Source organism: Passer montanus, unplaced genomic scaffold (assembly GCF_014805655.1).
Source record: "Passer montanus isolate IOZ18808 unplaced genomic scaffold, ASM1480565v1 scaffold21, whole genome shotgun sequence".
Taxonomy (NCBI): domain Eukaryota; kingdom Metazoa; phylum Chordata; class Aves; order Passeriformes; family Passeridae; genus Passer; species Passer montanus.
The window spans coordinates 4,918,636-4,936,214 of record NW_024366703.1 but is presented as its reverse complement, the minus strand read 5'-3'; the positions used below and the strand labels follow the sequence as shown (position 1 = coordinate 4,936,214).

At 38.0% G+C, this 17,579-nt stretch overlaps 1 protein-coding gene across 5 annotated transcripts in view; it reads left to right on the top strand.

The window, feature by feature from the left end:
• Window positions 1-22: 22 nt before the first annotated feature.
• Window positions 23-17,579, top strand: part of KNDC1 (kinase non-catalytic C-lobe domain containing 1) — a 58,167-nt gene continuing 40,610 nt past the window's right edge. For 4 of the 5 annotated variants that reach the window (XR_005627465.1, XR_005627466.1, XM_039709270.1 and 1 more), the window contains exons 1-3: window positions 23-280; window positions 4,838-5,036; window positions 8,329-8,387. Coding sequence is in view for 3 of the 5 variants with exons in the window: in XM_039709270.1 (XP_039565204.1) it covers window positions 182-280; window positions 4,838-5,036; window positions 8,329-8,387 (357 nt within the window). In the remaining 2 variants the exon portion in view is untranslated. Of the gene's footprint in view, window positions 281-4,837; window positions 5,037-8,328; window positions 8,388-17,579 lie in introns of those variants that run through there. The other variant, XM_039709271.1, reaches the window with a different exon arrangement.

Here is a 17,579-nt window from a genome sequence, read left to right as displayed (position 1 = left end):
AACATTCACAGGACTTCAGGGGCGGGGAGGGGGTTAAAGCGGGCGGGCGGCGCCGCGGGGGTCGCCGCCGGGGGCAGCCCGCAGGCGGGTGTGAGGATGAGCCACGGCGGGGGCCGAGGGCCGTGCTCCGAGCGCGCAGGGAGGCTGCGGAGGTGAAGCCTCTGCTCCCTCGCCGGGCGGGATGGAGACTCTTGGCGCTGCAGAGGACGTGTTTTATGAGGAGGAGGAGGAGGTGAACTGCTACGACTTTGAGCCTCTGCCGACGCTGCTGGAGGATGAGGTGAGTGAGGCAGGTGCGGGGATGGAGCCGCCGCCCTTGCGCTCACCTGTGGTGTAGCGGCCTCAGGCCGCCCGCGGGAGGCGGCCGGGCCGGGGCGCAGCCGGGCCCCGGGAGCGGCCGGGCCGCAGCGCCGCTCGCTTTCCGCGTGTGCTCCGCCGGCGCCTCGCTGCCTCCTGCCCCGCCGTCCCGGCCACCAACCTGGGCTTAGCCCATTGCCGTGCACCTTCTCCACACAACAGCAAAGTCATGGTCCTCGAGTGCGGGGTGTCTCGTCACTGCTGTCGTGGCCGTGGGTTAGTGCTGCAGTCGGCAAGTACGTGTCCTTGTCGCACCCGATCAAGGGAAATTTACATGGGCAGAATAATTTCCCGAAGCTGCCAACCGCTTTTTTGTCCAGCCGTATATTGCTGCCCTGTGCTAAAAGGCCTTTGACACTGGGAAATAAATACCAAAACTATCCAACTGTTAAATCTGTTTATTCTGCTGCTATGCCAAGTAACCTGTAGCTAAACTCAGTTCTTGTCATTGCATTTTTCTGGCTCTATTATTGGTTTTGCCCTTGCTTTTTGTTGCTCTTGCTCACCTTTATATCTCTTCACATGAAGTGTGTTTCTTATCCCCTTGTGAATGTCAGGGCAAAATGTTTGGAGATACTTTCCTTTTTTAAGTAAAGGCTTGGTGAACTGTATGTGAGCTGCTCATTCCCCGAACCAAATCTTGCAAACTTTCTAACTTGCTATGTCAAGAATCTGTGCTGAATCAGGAGTTAAATGCAAGTTTGAAAATGCAAGCCCCTTTCATTTTTCCTAAGTCACCCATTGACTTGGCAGTTTGTCTCTTCCACTGCCTGTAGTGCTCAGTGCTGTAGGCCTTCTCAGACAGGCCCATGCAAAATCTTGGAGGAAGATGGTAATGGCCTTATTTTTTACACATTGACCTAAACACCTAGAGTATTTTCTCAGAATGGAGAGGGCAAAGCGTTAACTCTTCTGTACAAGAAAGAACAGGGCCCATTTTTCATACCTGTTCAATGTATACTTTGATTGTGGGTTCCCACGAGTCCCATCTATTTAGTTATTACAGAAATGTAAAGAGTTTCAGTATTTTTCTTGGGAGAATGAGCATGACCTGGTGATAAGTTGATAAAAAAGAGCTGCTTTGAATTGTATTCAGAGAGCTTACTAAGGCAACCCAGTGTTTTTCTTCAGATGTATGTATGAATGTAATGGATGGCATTTGCCACATTTTCTGTGATTCTGGACTAGATTGTCTTGAAGTTTGTGTGAATTATTGTGGCAAAAAGGTGTCAGAAGGCTGTGAGTGCTGTTGTACTGAACTCTGAGTTGCTTAGTCATTTAGTGGAGTCTGCTCTTCTTGTCATTGTACCAAGTATAAAGAATGATGTTGGTGTCTGATGCAGGTGTTTTTTTACAAATATGTGAAGCAGGAATCTGCCTGAGCTGAAGACTAGAAAATGCTAAGGGTGAGGGTGTATTTTGATTTCCTCTCTTTGCTAGAACCTTGTTAATTTCATACTCTTTAATATTTGATTTCAAAATTTTTAAGAAATGGTCTGTGGCAAATTATTTTTTTTTATTCCTACTCTCTCTTAATTATCTCTCCTTAATTACAGGCTACTGAACAGTTTTGTACTTGCTGAAGAAAACATAAGGGAGAGCTGGAAACTAAAGTGAGCAGTTAAGCATGGTTGTCTGGTTAGTTTGCTTTTTGTAGCTCTTAGTGCTACAACCAGACACTTTTATATTCAAACCAGAAACAAGTGTCTTTTGCTGAAAGTGACAAAAAAAGAGGCATAAACATCTCTGATATTTACCACATTTGAACGAAGCAGCTTCCAGTGATCCAAAGTACTGAAGCAGTTGCTCACCAGAAGTTTCAGCTTGCCAGAACCTCCTGTGTTGGAGTGTTAAAAGGATGTTTTTTTCCCACAGTGGTAACTTTTGGTCTGCGTTGCTTTGGGGATATGAGCTAGTCAAATGCAAGTCTCAGTGTTTTCAGTACTTCATTCTCTACAAAGGCCTTGCTTAGCTGCAACAGCATCTTTAATAACTGAGGTCAAGGAAGAATGATCATTTTGGAAATTCATGGTTTCTGTGAAGTAAGTAACTTGCTGCCCTGGAGCAGTGGAAATAGAAAGGCCTGCAGTATGGTGGTGGTGGTATTTAATCTTTTTTTATGTTAGTTTTATCTTCACCTAGCCATACACTGCTGATGGAAGCCATGGAACATTCACAGGACTTCTTTCCTTTTTCCTTTTTTTTTTATTTTTCTGTATGACATAAATTTCCCATCCCTGGGAAGGAAGATAAACTAGGCTTATCTGACATTAGATAATTACCTTTTGTTTACTTCCCAAATAACCACAAGACAAAGATATTTTGTAGGTTTGTGCTGTAGATATCATTGCTGATAATTATTATTTGCAGTGGAGTTCAGCCTCAAAGCTTAACTCAAAAGTTCTCTCAAGTCCTTATTGTGACTGGAATGTGATGCTGAGGCTGTCTTAAAGATTGCAGGTTTAATTTTTTTCATCTGCACTCTAAATTAGCCTCTTACGTCCACATGCAAAGATGAAACTCATCTTTTACATCTTGATTAGTGAATCATTTTAGTTCTCCGTTGTGGCAAATGCCATCATGTCACCTAGCTGGAGGATTCTAGGAGAGTTAAAAATAATTGCTCAATTCATTGTTTTGATCACAGAGTTTCTATTTTTTAACTCTTTTGCTGGCCATAGAATAAGAAGTTGGTGTCGTCTTTCCAAGCCTGTCCTTATCCCACTGCTCAGTTTGGTCAGTTTCAAAGCCTAATGTTTGTAGGAGAGCTTCTTGCCATGTGTTTTTGTTTGCAGATACAGCAACCTCTGTGCTGCTCTTCATGCGTGGAACAGCTTCCCTATGGAAATTTGCAAAGCCTCCTGATCCACCCTCACACTCTGATGGCAGCATTACACAATTGTACTGAGCATAGCACAGAGAAAATAAGATTTTGTGCTGAGATCTTTTGCTGTTCATTATTGTGTAAGACTGAATTTGATGAGATCAGGATCCATGATTAGTGCTAGAAGGCACTGTGGTAATGATGCCATTACTAAATCAATCCACGTGTAGGCCACGTCTATGAAAAATAAGACCATTGAGAAGAGTTCAGTTTGCCAAATAGCAGTGAGTGTGCTTTATTTCTTACCTCATATTTATTTATTAAGCATTATACTTTAGACTAAAAAGCACAATACACTTTTGGACTGAGGTTTGGTTCTTATTTGAAGGATATTATGAAAGCAATGCTTAATTCTCTGAAAGGCGTGTTAATAAACTGTTAACCCCTTCTGTGTATAGTAATCCAGATATCATTGATGTTCTCCAGTGCTGGAGTAGGTAAAGAAATTTATAACTGATCTCCAAGGGATTAAAAGTTTAAACCACAGCAGTTTTCTGAGCTGTAAGATACTTCACATCCTCTTTTGCTGATTATGACATACTTGATTTTTTTTCTATGCTAAGCAATGTGTATCTACATCTTCCATTCAGGGTATATTTAATATCACTGTGTAATGAACAGTAGTTGTAGCTCTGATACAAAGTAACTTCTTAGATTACCTTTCGTTTTTGTTACCTTATTTTTCCTTAGAGATGGAATTGATGTTTTATTTGTTTGGGTTTTTTTTTCCTCATTCCTTTAAGTTTGTGAAGATTTTATTTCTCTAGCTGTGGATAATGTATTAGGTTTGTTTTCCAAAAATATCCATAGAGAGGCTGGTTGCTTTGAGCCAAGCAATGTTTCTGAACATCTTGACCAGGAAAGCCACATTAGAAACACATTTGTTTGTGAATGGACTCATAGCCTTACTGTGATAATAGCGTCATTACAAGTTGACTACAGTTTAGGACAGCAACTTAAAAACTTAAGTCCGTGAGCTGTTTTGATCACTAAAAGCTGTGGATGTAATGGGGAGGCCTAGGACAACCAAAGTGTTTGGTTTTAAGACTGAATATAAAACCACTTCTCCTATGGCATCTTTGGCTTTTCAAAGTTATTAAATGGTCTACACCACTAAGCTTCACAACAGCATCATTCTTAAGACAGGCTAATCTAAAAGGTACTTTTTCCCAGATCACAAATGGTAGGGAGAACTGCTGTGAAGAGAATTCTTAAGTAGTTTATATAAAAAGACACCTGGGAAAGCTTGAAAGGCATGGATGAAACAAAATGTTTTCATTTAGTCTCTCTGCTTTTACCTCCAAGCGTCCTGTTTCCTTTGATGCAGTGTTTATGTAACTTGCATATCTCCCATAGTATTTTTTTTGTGTTGGCGTACTGTGATATCTTTGTTCAGGTTAACTGTGCTTCTTAAAACATCTCTGTATTAAGAGCAAAGTCATGCACTTGGTGTTTCTTGGGGTGTTAATCAGTGTCCTAGAAAGTCTGAGAACTTGCTGGAAACATTACTTGTAGCCAATTGTGTCAAATTTAATCTATGATAGAGAAAGCAGTGTCATGAAATCCAGGGTAATTTATTAATTCATATCTTGGCAGGAGAATGTGTCCCTTGCTGATATTTTGTCGCTGCGGGATAGCTGTCTTACTGAGCAGGATATTTGGGCAATTTGCCTGGAGTGTTGCCATTCTTTGAAGAGCATTGCCCATTCTGCAATCTTCCAGACACTCTGCATCACTCCTGACACTTTGGCTTTTAACACCAATGGCAATGTATGCTTCATGGAACAGCTCAGTGGTGAGTATTTATGTTTCCAGGCTGTTTGTTTTAGAACTGTAGAAACTCATGGTGAGAAACTGCAGTAAAACATTGTATTCTATTTTTAAGATTTGCAATTAAAATAAAGATAAAATAAAACTTATTTGGGGTGTGTATATTTTCATGTGAAACTACGTGTTCAGTTTTGTACTTGATGAACAAAGACTGTTCTGAATTTGCTTAGAAAATTCCTCCTAATTATTTTAAGACTTATCCAGGTGATAAGTCTTCTTTATGTCCATTTTAAACACACAGATTGTGTACCTGTGTGTGCAAGTCTCATCCTTTGTAAAGCATGTCCTTCACCTCTTACAGATCTTCTGATTTCATGGTATGTTCTATTTCAAAAGAAGTCTGATATTCAGTGTATCTTGGTGATTGTGGCCATAAAAATGGAATAATTGTAAATATTGCATATTTACTATTAAAAAGGAAAGTTCTCTCAAATAAAGGCCTTGATTTTTTTAAAGCTCTCTCTTGAATAAAAAATTATTACTTTTTAAGTAATGATTTTCAGACTTGCCAAGTATTGGGCTGGATTGAGAAGTTAATTTTAATATGTTAAAAACCAGTATGTAGTAGCATGGAAGATGTTCATGGTATCGTAGCAGATGAGCAGGGAGATGCTTGACTTCAAAAAACTTCTTGTTTCATCTTAGACAAAAAAGCAGGTTATGGTTGCTGTTCCTTTCTCATGTGATGCATCTCAAGATGATAAGTCTTCAGTCCCTTAATGATTTTACAGAAGAAAAGTAAAGAAAACCAAACAGCTCTTACTCTATGGTACTTTTAAAATTATGTTGGCTTATAACTAGAACCATTCTAGTCTAGATACACACCAGTCAAGTTTTTGTTGTGATTTCTTTAGCCTAATTTATTTTTAAATGTCTGTCTGTTTATTCTTTCACGCAAAATCTAGATCACAGTATTTAGAAAAAATACTGGAATAAAAATGAGATAAGGTAACATTGCAACAAGTGAAGATTTTTTTGCCTCTTTGGAATTAAAGATAGTCTTTCATATAAATAGAACATCATAAAATATAATTTAAAAAGATGAAAATATACCTTCATAATTGTTGTGATTTTTTATTAAATTCCCTAAATAGACATGAGACAACTTTTAGTTCCATATTAATAGGGTAATGTGGAATCAATTTCCTTTATTTTAAGGAGCTTATCATACCTTGAAATTACAAAAGAAAAAGAAGCTGGCTTTGTATAAGCCAAGGGTATGTGAAAGACTTGTTGAAGAGCATAAATCTAGTGGATGAAAAATGCCCCTCAGCTGAGATCTTTGCTTGTAGCTGGGGAAGAGAAAAATCAATTTCTTCTTAAATGTTTTAGTCTAATTGAATAGCTGGCAAACAATTGATCCAGGAATGCTGTGTTCATGTACTTAAAATGTGGGATAACAAATTCCTGTGCAAAGCAAATGTACAAATTTAGTTCCCTGAACTCATGTTAGTCTCTAAGGAAAAGACTTTTCATTAGTTCTCTTTAAAGAAAGGTATGTTTTCCATAGGAATGCAAAAAAGTGACTCCTATGTTCTATTTCTCTCACGCTGTCTTTGGCTCTTTCTCTCAGAGTTTGTTACTGTTTGGTTAAAAGATAGCTTGTTGTAGGCACTTGAGGAGGTTGTCCTTTTTGCTTCCCTGCAGTTGTTGCTTATGGATTTAGTCTTCCAGAAGAAAATTATAACCTCTGGATTTGCTTTCCAGTGAGAGAAAATGAACAGCCTGTCATCTCTGCTTTAGCAGCAAGTTCTGCTTCCTGCAAGTTCTGTGGTGCTAAAGTGACAACCATTCAATAGGATGTTCTGCCAAGGGCTCTGTTACCTTCTAGTCTCTTCAGATCACACACATTTTCCCATTGTAAACATTATATTAAAAGAATACACTGAGCTGTACCAGTGATAAGTTAGATACAGTTAAGTACAGCCTTCAAAGTGTTCTATGGAAAGAAAGGGAAAAGGTAGGGGGGAGATAAAAAGGGGTAGTAGTCTGCAGGTGGGGGAGAGGGGAGAGCAAAACACCTGTCCATTACTTCCCTTCCCCTTCTGCCTCCTCTGCCCACCCCGAAAATCAGGAAAAAATGTAATGGTGGTTAAGAATTGCAAAATTGGTTGCATAACCCTCTTTTTCAGTGGGAAAATACGTTTGGGAATGTCCTAAGGAGCTGTAAATCAGTTACTGTTTCTAGTCAGCCATGCCACCTAGCTGCAACCTATGAATATGTTTAAACAGTCCTCTCTAGTAGTCTCTGCTATATAAGTGGGATTAATAAAAACTTTGCATTTCACTTCTAAAGTACAGGCACAAAAGCTAAAGTTATGGTGATTTAGAATTAAAGCTAAAGTTATGATGATTATGCTGTGCCTCTGAACATACTATTTTTTTCTTCTTGTTGAGAAAGGAAGCACGCTTTTTGCATGTAAATCATCTCAATCATCCTGACTTCCCAGAAGGATAGATTAGGTGAGTTGGATATGTATGTGAAGAGTAGGCTTTTTAGTTGTGCTCCTGTTGAGTTCCTTGATGTTCTTTACTGGGTTCATGTGACGCAAGTGTGGTGTGATACTGTTTACCTGCTTGGATGCAGAAATAGCATTAGACTCTCATAAGAGAGTCTGTTCTTTTCTTCTTTCCACCTCCTCACTCAGAATTGGCTGCTGCAGTAGCTCAGTTCTCTGCTCAGCAGCACATGCATGGGCAATTTACTTCCTCTACTCTTTTATCATAAGTAAAACAAACTAAGCAGAGAGGTCAGAGTTCGAAGCTGGCCTGTAGATGAAGAAGCAATTAGCTATTCAGACTGGCTGTGCTGCTTGAACCCTTATCACCCATGTCTGTAATGGAAAATAGTGAGTGGAAGTGTCCAGTTAATCAAATCAAACCTCAGCCACACCTGAGCCACATCAGCTTAATGTGATAACTGGGTCCAAACATAAATGCCTGAAGGCAAGAAGTGGTTAGACATGTTAAATGTATTTCTTTGTGGGTGTTTAATCTGTTTTGTTTCTTACTAGGGAAGTTATGATACCTTCTTGGAGAAAGCTTGAAAACAGCACTTTATTTTACTTCCAGCACTGTAAACATGAATAACAAGTTCTTTGTACAGCGCATTGGAGTGAACCAAAATACTGCTATACAAAGTTTCTTTTGTATCAGATAGGAGTATACATGTACATTTGTATCATCAAGTTGGTTTGTGTTTTTTGTAAACAAGACTACTAATTTCTAATCTGGCATGTTTCCTTTTGTTTTCAAAGATGATCCAGAAGGTGCCTTTGTTCCACCAGAATTTGATATCACCGGTAACACTTTTGAGGCAAGTTCATAAATTTATCTGTAAAATAGAGGGGAAGGTTCATAGTTTTAGTACCTCTGGCAATACCAAATGCTCAGCATTCTCAGTATATAATTTTAGACCTTCTAAAGATCGTGAGTAGTAAATGGTGCTGTTTAGATATGTTTTGTGAAAATAAAAAGTAAACTTAAAATGCCATATTAATTTTTGGCATAAACATTTGTTCACTAGCTGTTAAAATGTGAGAATCTATTTTGGCTGAATAATGTGTTATGCTAAACCACAGCTGGCCTATGTTATGTTCACTGGTACCCTTCACTGGTTACATTGGCCTGTCTGGGGACTAGCCATGAACTTTTATGACTGAATATAAAATTTGTTTGCTATCCTCTTCAATAAAATAATTCAGGGAAGGGTAATCAGGAATTTTATATTTGATTTAATGAAGAAACAGATTACTGTCTGTTGCTTTGTAATGCACAAATGCTCTACATTGTTAAATTAAATTAGATTTAAATTGTTTATACTAATTCATTAGCCTCCCAAGTCAACCATCTCATTGCCTGCTACAGGAGCACTTGCTTGCTTAATATCCTTTTTCTTAATACACTATTTTTCTGTCATGTATTCTTAGATAATTCAAATGCTTTAATTAGCAACACATTAATTCAAGGTATATTAAAAAAATCTAGTTCTTTATAGTTTGAAACAAATATCTTCTTTTCAGTGTTATAGCCTTCATAGTCATGTTTATAGTTCTCTGTTTCTTGATGGGGGGAGGTGGGAAGGAGGAGGTGAAGTGAACCTTGGAAGTGTGAAGTACCACATGTTAAAAGAGAATGATAAGGCAGGAAGGGTGGTGGAATAGAATATGAAATAGTGCAGTCTTTGAAGGTTAAAGAGGCAAAAATTTGATTGTTGCTATGCTTTATTAATGTATCTACATATGCCAGAAGAGTTCTAGTGATTTTGTGCTCACTCTCCTCCTCATCCCCATGATGGTTTTTGGGGAGTCTTTCTTTCTGGAAAAGGATTGTTAAGAGGTGGCCTGCATTCCCTGTAAACTTGGCAACTGTAGAAGCCTTTATATTCAGATGTGGTTGAGATCCCAAAGGTGACTGGTTTTTGTTTCTTTCTTTCTTTCTTTCTTTTTGTTGTGCTTCTGAAGCTGTACCAAGGATTTTACATAAATATGTTCTTCATCCCTTAACAAGCCTCCAAGACTTGACACAGAAATGGTTACAAGGTTTGCGGAATTATTTGCTCCTTTGGCCAAGTGATTTCCCCCAACCCTTTTTCCTTGCCTAGTAGTTGCTGAACTTGTCTGCATAAAGTAAATAGATACACTGAAAGAGGTTCAAAGACCAAGGAGATGGAAGTAGGTGAAATAGGAACTTGGGAAGACTGTGATAATACTAAGTGACCTGAAATTTTAGTTCCATCTGACAGACAAAGCCATTGTATTCCTTTTGGATAAAAGACATCTGTGTATAGAACTGTTATTTAACTCTTCTCTTTCAGCAGCATGTACAGGCCTGCTAAGCCCCAGTGAATCCCAATACCAAGCACAGCACAATCAATTAAACATTCAGTGAAAGCTGTTTGAGTCAGGAGTGGCTCTGAACATTGACCCTTTTACTTCTTTTGCAAAGGTCAATGAAGATACATGAAGGTACACATTTGTGTGGAAGGAAGTTGACATGCTCTGCCTTGTCTCATGTGACGTGGGCTGAGTGCACTGATTTCTGTATGTTGCTGCTATCTCTTCATCTAGCAACTTGGGAAGCCTCCGAAAGCAGGGAGAGCAGGGCTATGACAGTGTCCTGTTGTTGGCCTCGGTTGTTTTTTACTGACCACCCTAGAGCAATACACAAGGCAGAAAAGCAAGGGCTTTCCCCTGCATTAAGGCAGAAACCTATTGTTTTACTCTGGGTTTTGTGTGCATTTGGTGAGCCATCTATGAGATTCAAACTATTTGTGGAACTTCCAAAGCTTTACCTCTTACCATGTGTACAGTTTGGTTGAATTTTTAAGTGCTTTAGTACCAGACCAACTTCTGCCAAGGATTCCCTGATGATCTCTGCTCATCTTTACTTTTGCAGATTCCAAGACCTCAAGTAGGTTAATGCTTATGTACTTGTTTCAAGGGTTTTGTAATACTGTAATCTTTCCAAGTTGGCCATTTCCTTCTTTCAAGTTCTTTCAAGGCCATTCCTTTCCTTCAAGTTTTTCTCTTTTCCAATAGTATTTAGACTTTTGTGTATCCCCTTACCCCTATTATAATATTTTGCTACTGCAATAGTAGAATAGTAGTGCTTTGTATATATCTTCTGGCTCATTGTGATGTCTCAGTGTTATGAAGTTCTTTGATTACAATAAGCTGCCCTTCATACAGGGGTGTCAAGTGTCTTGTATTACTGCTTGCTCCTTCCTTGGTGATGACCTGACTTGGTTGTTCTTTGTTGGAGATTTGTAGCTGCTTGGTCTGCTTTGTTTAGAACAATGGCAAGTAATATTTATATTGAAACTGTCTGATATCAATATAAAGAAAAAAAAAAACTGGTTTTGGAACTACTAATTATGTTCAGGATGATCTTTGATAGCTGTTACTCCAGTGTCTAAGTTTGGCTGATTTAAAATAGTTATGTCAGCCAGAGGTTTTGCTTGATTTGAGTGCAGCCTATTTTGTGGCTTCTAAAATGATTGCACACAATGAGATCTGTATGGCTACTGGATTACTTCTTTCCCTTAAAATCTTTTTTAAAAAATCCTTCAATTAAAGCTACAGTTATTTCAACAAGAGATGTTTTGTTTCCTGCTTGGTGAATTACTGATCCAGACCTCTAATGGTATTGTGACTCCAGCCTAATTAGTTGCTAAACTTAGCTGGCACTCACAAGCACACAAGGGTAGTAGACACAGGAAACAAATTGAAATGCATTACTGTCCTGGTGTCTGAAACAACACTGTTAAAGATGTCAGTTTCTAGTTGGAATTTCAAATAGCTAGAGGTCTAAAGCTTTGTCCAAATGACAATGCACAAGACTGAAGAGTAATTGATTTCGTGTGATTGGTTTTGGACTTGTGCCTTCTTTCTTGACCTGCTCTCCATTTGTTAAGTAGGAATAATAGCACCAGCTTCACTTACTGTTGAGAGTTGAAAGGTGAAAGCTAGCCCTTCAGTTTCCGTATCAGGTGTAAAATAGACTTTTTAGAGAGAAACATGGTTAAGGAGGAATTAGCCGTGAAAGGGGCTTGTGGTACTGACAGTGAAATGCAGCTGAACTTTTCATGGTGACTTTAGTGCTGCCACAGTTCCATCCTGCCGGTTTGGAGGAAGGATTGCGGTTTCTGAGCATCTGAAGAAACCTTGAAGTCACTGTGTTACTAAGTGGTTGCAGTGGCATTGAGTAGGCCAGTTCTGGCTCCTCTTCCAGATGTTTACGTGGTTGCAGTACAAGGACAGAAAGGCAGCCAAGCAGGTACTGCTGGGCTCTAGGACAGCACTGAACTAAAACAGAGACTCTCCTGCCCATCTGTTTATGTTTTGTTTTTTTTTTTCCTCTGACTGCTCCTTACAGACTTCCATGACCATTGTAGTCAGTAAATGTACTGTTAAGAACTGGTGCTGAAAGGAGAGAGAGAGAATAGGAGTTACACTTTAGAGTTATGATCCATACTGTAACTGCCAAGAAAAGGTGAATTTCTGTACAGTACACTTATTATCATTTGCACTTCTTTTCTTAATGCAGATGCAGGCATGTGATGTAACTGTGCTCTGTAAGTTTTCAGATGACTGAAGCTTTCACTTGCCTGCATTGATGGAAATACCTCCATTTCTGCTTAGCCTGAATTTGCTATTGCAAGTATTGACCACGTCTTTGTTCTCACTGAATCTTGATCTTAGAAGTCAGTTAGAGACATCTGGATTACAAAGACTAGCATTTAATTTTATCATTTTCTACTCATCATGCTGTAGAGAACAGCAAAGAATCTGGATTTTTTTTCAAAGACAGGAAGAGGCTAAGATGCAAAAATACATATTTGAGGCTCCTTTTATAATTTGCCCTGATTTTGCCTTCAAAATAGGAAGAACTTTAGCCTTTTTCCTGATGAAAATTGTTCCTATTTCATTTTCTTGCCCTGAGCAGTACAGTGTTAGACTTGTGAAATTTGACCAATGGGAGGCTCAACACGAATAGTTAAATATTGTTGAGTTCATTAATAGCCTTACTTCTATCACTACAATACAAGATTGCCTCAGGTTAAAAACATTGGCTGTCTCAAACCAGTTTCAAATAGCTATTTGTCTGCATCACAAAACTGCCATTGAGTCTCACACAGAGGTTCATTGATGTGGAACACCACATTTCTAAGATATGAGCTTTCAGGGAGATGAAGGAACGATGTCCATCATGTGTGAGCTTGCATTTATAATCGTTTAATAATGTGGCTATTCAGTTTTTCTTGTTCTAGTGAACCTTTGTAATAGAAATCAGTGAATTTTCACTCTTGCCTATTTTTTTTATCTAAGGGAGATTGGATAATACTTCTGTTAATGACTTATTTCAGTATTTGGAGGTGATAAGATGCAGTAGTTCAGAAGCCTTAGTGTGCAGCAGGATTAAAGCCTTCAGAAATTAAAAGAACTGAAAAAGTGATACAGAGTTAAATACTATCTTGAAGAGGAGGACGGGTTAGTGAAGGGAAAGAAAGTGAAGTTCGCATTGCCTCTTTTTCTCATCTAGAGCTTGTTCTTGCTTTTATCTATCAGAACAGGAGTGGGGTGTGCTGATCTTTCACCTGTGAGAGAATCACAACTGGAAAAGGCTGAATGCTGTCACTATCTTTGTTACAGTGTCATGTCTGTCAACTTGCAGGTCTCAGTGGGCTGTAGTTGATTTATATTATATAAAAAAAGTCAAAGTATTTCAGCAACCTTAAAAATAAACAAATGTACATGAAGTGTTAGAAACGCTGCAAATAGAAAAAATACAAAATAAAATGTTATTACATTGTTTTTTAATACTAAAGTATTAATATTCATGTAGCTTATTCCTATGATATGTGACAAGGCAGTTGGAGTGATAAATGCAATATACATACAAATATTTTATGTACATATAAATGCATGGGTTGAGGTTTCAAATGAAACATACTGTTTTGCAGAATAGATAAAGAAAGGTTCAGGGTATAGGGGGGTGTGTGTGTGTATATATATATATGTCTATGTCAGACCTACTGAAGAAAACTGAGCAGACAGTTTCATGCTGCAGTATTTCTCAATACCTGATCATTACTAACCTAGTGCTCATGTCTCAGCTGTTGGTCCTTCTCTAAATGTGAAAGCCTTCATCTTTCTCCCAAATCCAAACAGCAGACAGTATAAAGAAAGTCTTGTCTTTGTGATTTTGCTAGTCTTTTAAAGCTGTAGCTTTGAATACTGTGAGATTACCTCTATTGTTCTATTTTTCTTTAGCTCTCAGTGCAGGATGAAAAAAAGAAAACTTTTATATGTTCTCCTAGATGGGTTTTTGGTTTTGTGTTTATCTGACAGGGGAAGCAAGTCTTTTGAAACACCTAGTGCCTTTTTTCTTCATTTCTGTTTCCCTTAGTTTCATGTAGCCTCCCCTTGAGACTAATTCTATCTAACAGCAGCAAGGCTTGTCATCAGCAAATGGTAACTTATCTCCTCCTGTAGTCTAAACCATTCAATCTTCTGAGTGTTATTTAAAGCTGTCTTTTTCTTCAGTGACAAAAATAAATTACTTTCATTTGTTACCTCTGCCTCTGCTGTGCTATAGAAGAGAAAATGGAATCTTCCTGTTCTTGCTTTTACATCACCATCCCATGTGAGGTCCATTTCAGGAACTTAGGACTGAGCAAGCACCCTTTAGATGCTTTACACAAAGTTAACAATAGGAAGAATGAGGCCAATGGAATTTTTTTTGCGTCAGACTTTTTTTTTCCCCTTTTAATTCATAGGCTGTCTTCAAGTTTATAATTTGGTTACCTCAAAAACCTACAGCTGGTTGCTTAGTCCTGAAGTTGGGGTTGCAGAGTTGACATATTGGTCTTTGCCAGCAGACTTTTGGAGCGTATTGCCAATATTTCTACAGTTTTGCCCCTCAAGCTGAAACAACTTTTCAGAGTGACTTATTTTTATTGGAAAGACTGTCTCCTAGGCAGAAAAATTTTGTTAGAAGAAAAATTATTGTATAGGTAACCTGGTCTATAAAAACATATAGAATTTTAGGTTTATTCCTTATTTGGCTACAAGGGTCTTATAAGAAAGCATTATTTAATTTAAGATACATAATTTTTCCCCTAAGATTTCTGAAGATTATGTCCTGATGTACAAAAGAATTTTTAAATTATTTAAGAATTTTTGTTTGGAAAAGATTGGGAGTGAAGAGAGAACTTTGTGTTCTCTCTTAAAACAGGTGTTCTTTCTTGTTGGAATTTACTTTTTTGAAGCCTGAAGGCTTGTGTTGGATAAATTTGTGGAATAAATAATAAATTAATTTCCATTATGGGCAAAAAACTATTGCAAAGAGAAGAGATTGTTTTCTCTGTTATATATGCACAGTGTCATAAATCTGTGGGCTTCTTAATGCTAAAGATGCACAGATGTTTTGGATTTGTTGTTTGTCTCCAACCTCTTCCATGTACACTCATTAGTACTGATACTTTCTCAGCTATGGATGAAGTTGTCTTCTTTAGTCCTCATATCATTATGTGTCAGTTTATGGTGCTGCCCATTCAAACCATTTCTTTGATGGATCCATCATCATACTGGTCTTACTTGCAGAACTTCATTTTCTCTGGTCCTTTCCACTTATTTCCATCATTTCCTCATTAGAATGGTTAACAATACTGTTGAAATGTAATCCCAAACCCTTAACATGGAATTATTCCTTATCATTACTTTTTATCAAAAGACTCCTCTTTCATTAATTTCATGTCTGTTTTACATGGATATTCAGTTCGCTAAAAGATCATTGCTATTCTGGATCTGGATAATTTATATTCACTGAAACAATGGCAATTAATTTCTACCATTTGCAAAAACTGAAAATAGGGCCATTTCACCACTGTATGAGAACATTTATAAATACCACTATTTCTGAAAGATTCAGGAAATTATTGGCTTAGAAGTAGATGGTAGATGCCTTCCTAATCTCCAGGTAAAATTTCAAGACTAGTTCAGTTTCCACTGTGAATTAGATGGTTGTAAAGGATTAGGTTGCTGAGATTTAGTCAACAGAGCCTTCAGGATTGTGAACAAAATGGTTGTCACTCACCTGTCACCGTCCTTAGTTACAACATTCCAGGAAACCTCAGCAGAATAACTGCGAACATGCTTTTGAAACTGAGGATAGTGTCTCCTGGGAAATGTATTGAGTGTGACTTAAGTTTTCTTAGGTAACCTTGCATCATGTTGTGTATTGATCTCTTTGTATATGCATACTCCAGGATTCTTGAACTTTTCGGCCCTTTCACCAAGTTTAATTTTAAACAAACAAAATTAGGGGAAAAAACCCACCCAGATGAAAAAAAAACCGATCAAAATCACAAGCCAACAAACAAACAAAAATCCCCAAACAAACAAACAAAAAAAAAACAACCCAAAGCAAAGAAAGCCCCACAAAACAGCCAAAAACCCCAACCAAATTTCTCCTTTCTCTAAACTGTAATAGTGCTTCTGTGCTTGAGTAGAGAAAGGTGCAAGGTTTACTTCTGCAGAAAACATTCCCCTGTGAAACAATCAAACTAAAACCATAACTAGTCTCAAATCAGCCCCCAGCCCTCCCTTACCAAGTGTTACATTCCTGTAATGTACAATGAGAGCTACCTACCTTGGCTGCTTCTGTCACCTCCAGCTGTTCTGTTAAAATTGGTGTTTTGAATGTTGCCATAACAAGATATTATAGAGAGATGTAAATACAGAAGTGTCTGACCAGCTTTTTACATTTTGCAGTTCATCTTATATATCATCCTGCTAGAGGAAAAAAAAAGGAAATCTACATAGGTTATTTTGTTAAGGAAGAGTTAACTGGTTATTGTACAGTAATGAATGTTTTACATGTCAGAGTCTGGATGTCATTGATTCACATCATGGTAAAAGAACTGGGATGCTATTCTTGTATATTGGCCCATAGTGTTCTTACCTGAAAGTGTTGCAATTCAGTTTTTTACCTCCAAAATGTCTAATAAGTATCCCTCAATACAGAATGGTGTGAATGCATTACTCAGAGTGACAGACTTTACCAGTAGGCACCATCTCTTAGGTTTAAGATTAAAAGAATGTCAGTTTTTTTTAATAACATACTTCAATACTATGACTAACATTGTATTTGCTGTAAAATAAAAAAAAATCCTGCACAGTTGAGAGAAGTCTGCTCAGCATGCATATAACTGTTTCGACATTGTATTTGCTGTAAAATAAAAAAAAATCCTGCACAGTTGAGAGAAGACAGAGCCAGTCTGCTCAGCATGCATATAACTGTTTCTCAGGCTTCCTTGTTTCTATGCCTACAGGGAATAAGTTGTGTTACCTTAATTAAGTGATAAATTAATTACCTATGGCAAGTAACTTAAAAGTAAGGAGGTTAATGGCTGATAAATCATGAGGAGAGCTGTGACACATAAAACTCCGTTTCAAAGGGAGTTTTTAAAAAATACCATTGTTCAGGAAGCTTTAAAGATAAATGTGAGTAACTTTTGCTATCTAGACCTCTGAGGTCTTCAGCAGGGTTTTTTTTTCAGCATTCTTCCTTACCTGTCATAATTATACTTATTCGGTCATGCAGGACAGGAGTCAATTGGTGTGCTACTCATCCGTATTGGGGTGCCTGATCTTCATGATTAAGGGAGCCTAAAAGTGGGATGGAAGTGTAAGAAACTTGTTCTTAATTTGTTTCTTCACTCTGCAAGTACATGAGTAATTTCCTACAAATAGCATGGTTTAAATTTGCTCAAGATTCGGAGCATGTTCATCTTCATGTGACTTCCAAGAGGAAAATGAATCTTTACCAGGGTAGCAGTCAATAGCTTAAGATACATCTGTCGTTAGTACAGTAGTTAAAGTTACAACAGCTTTTTGAAACTTATTCAGGTCCATTTGAAAAATTTGTATTTTTTTTTCTTCATTTCTGGGTATAGCTCTGAATTGACAGTATTTCTTTGCAAAGTGATCACTACTATAGATGC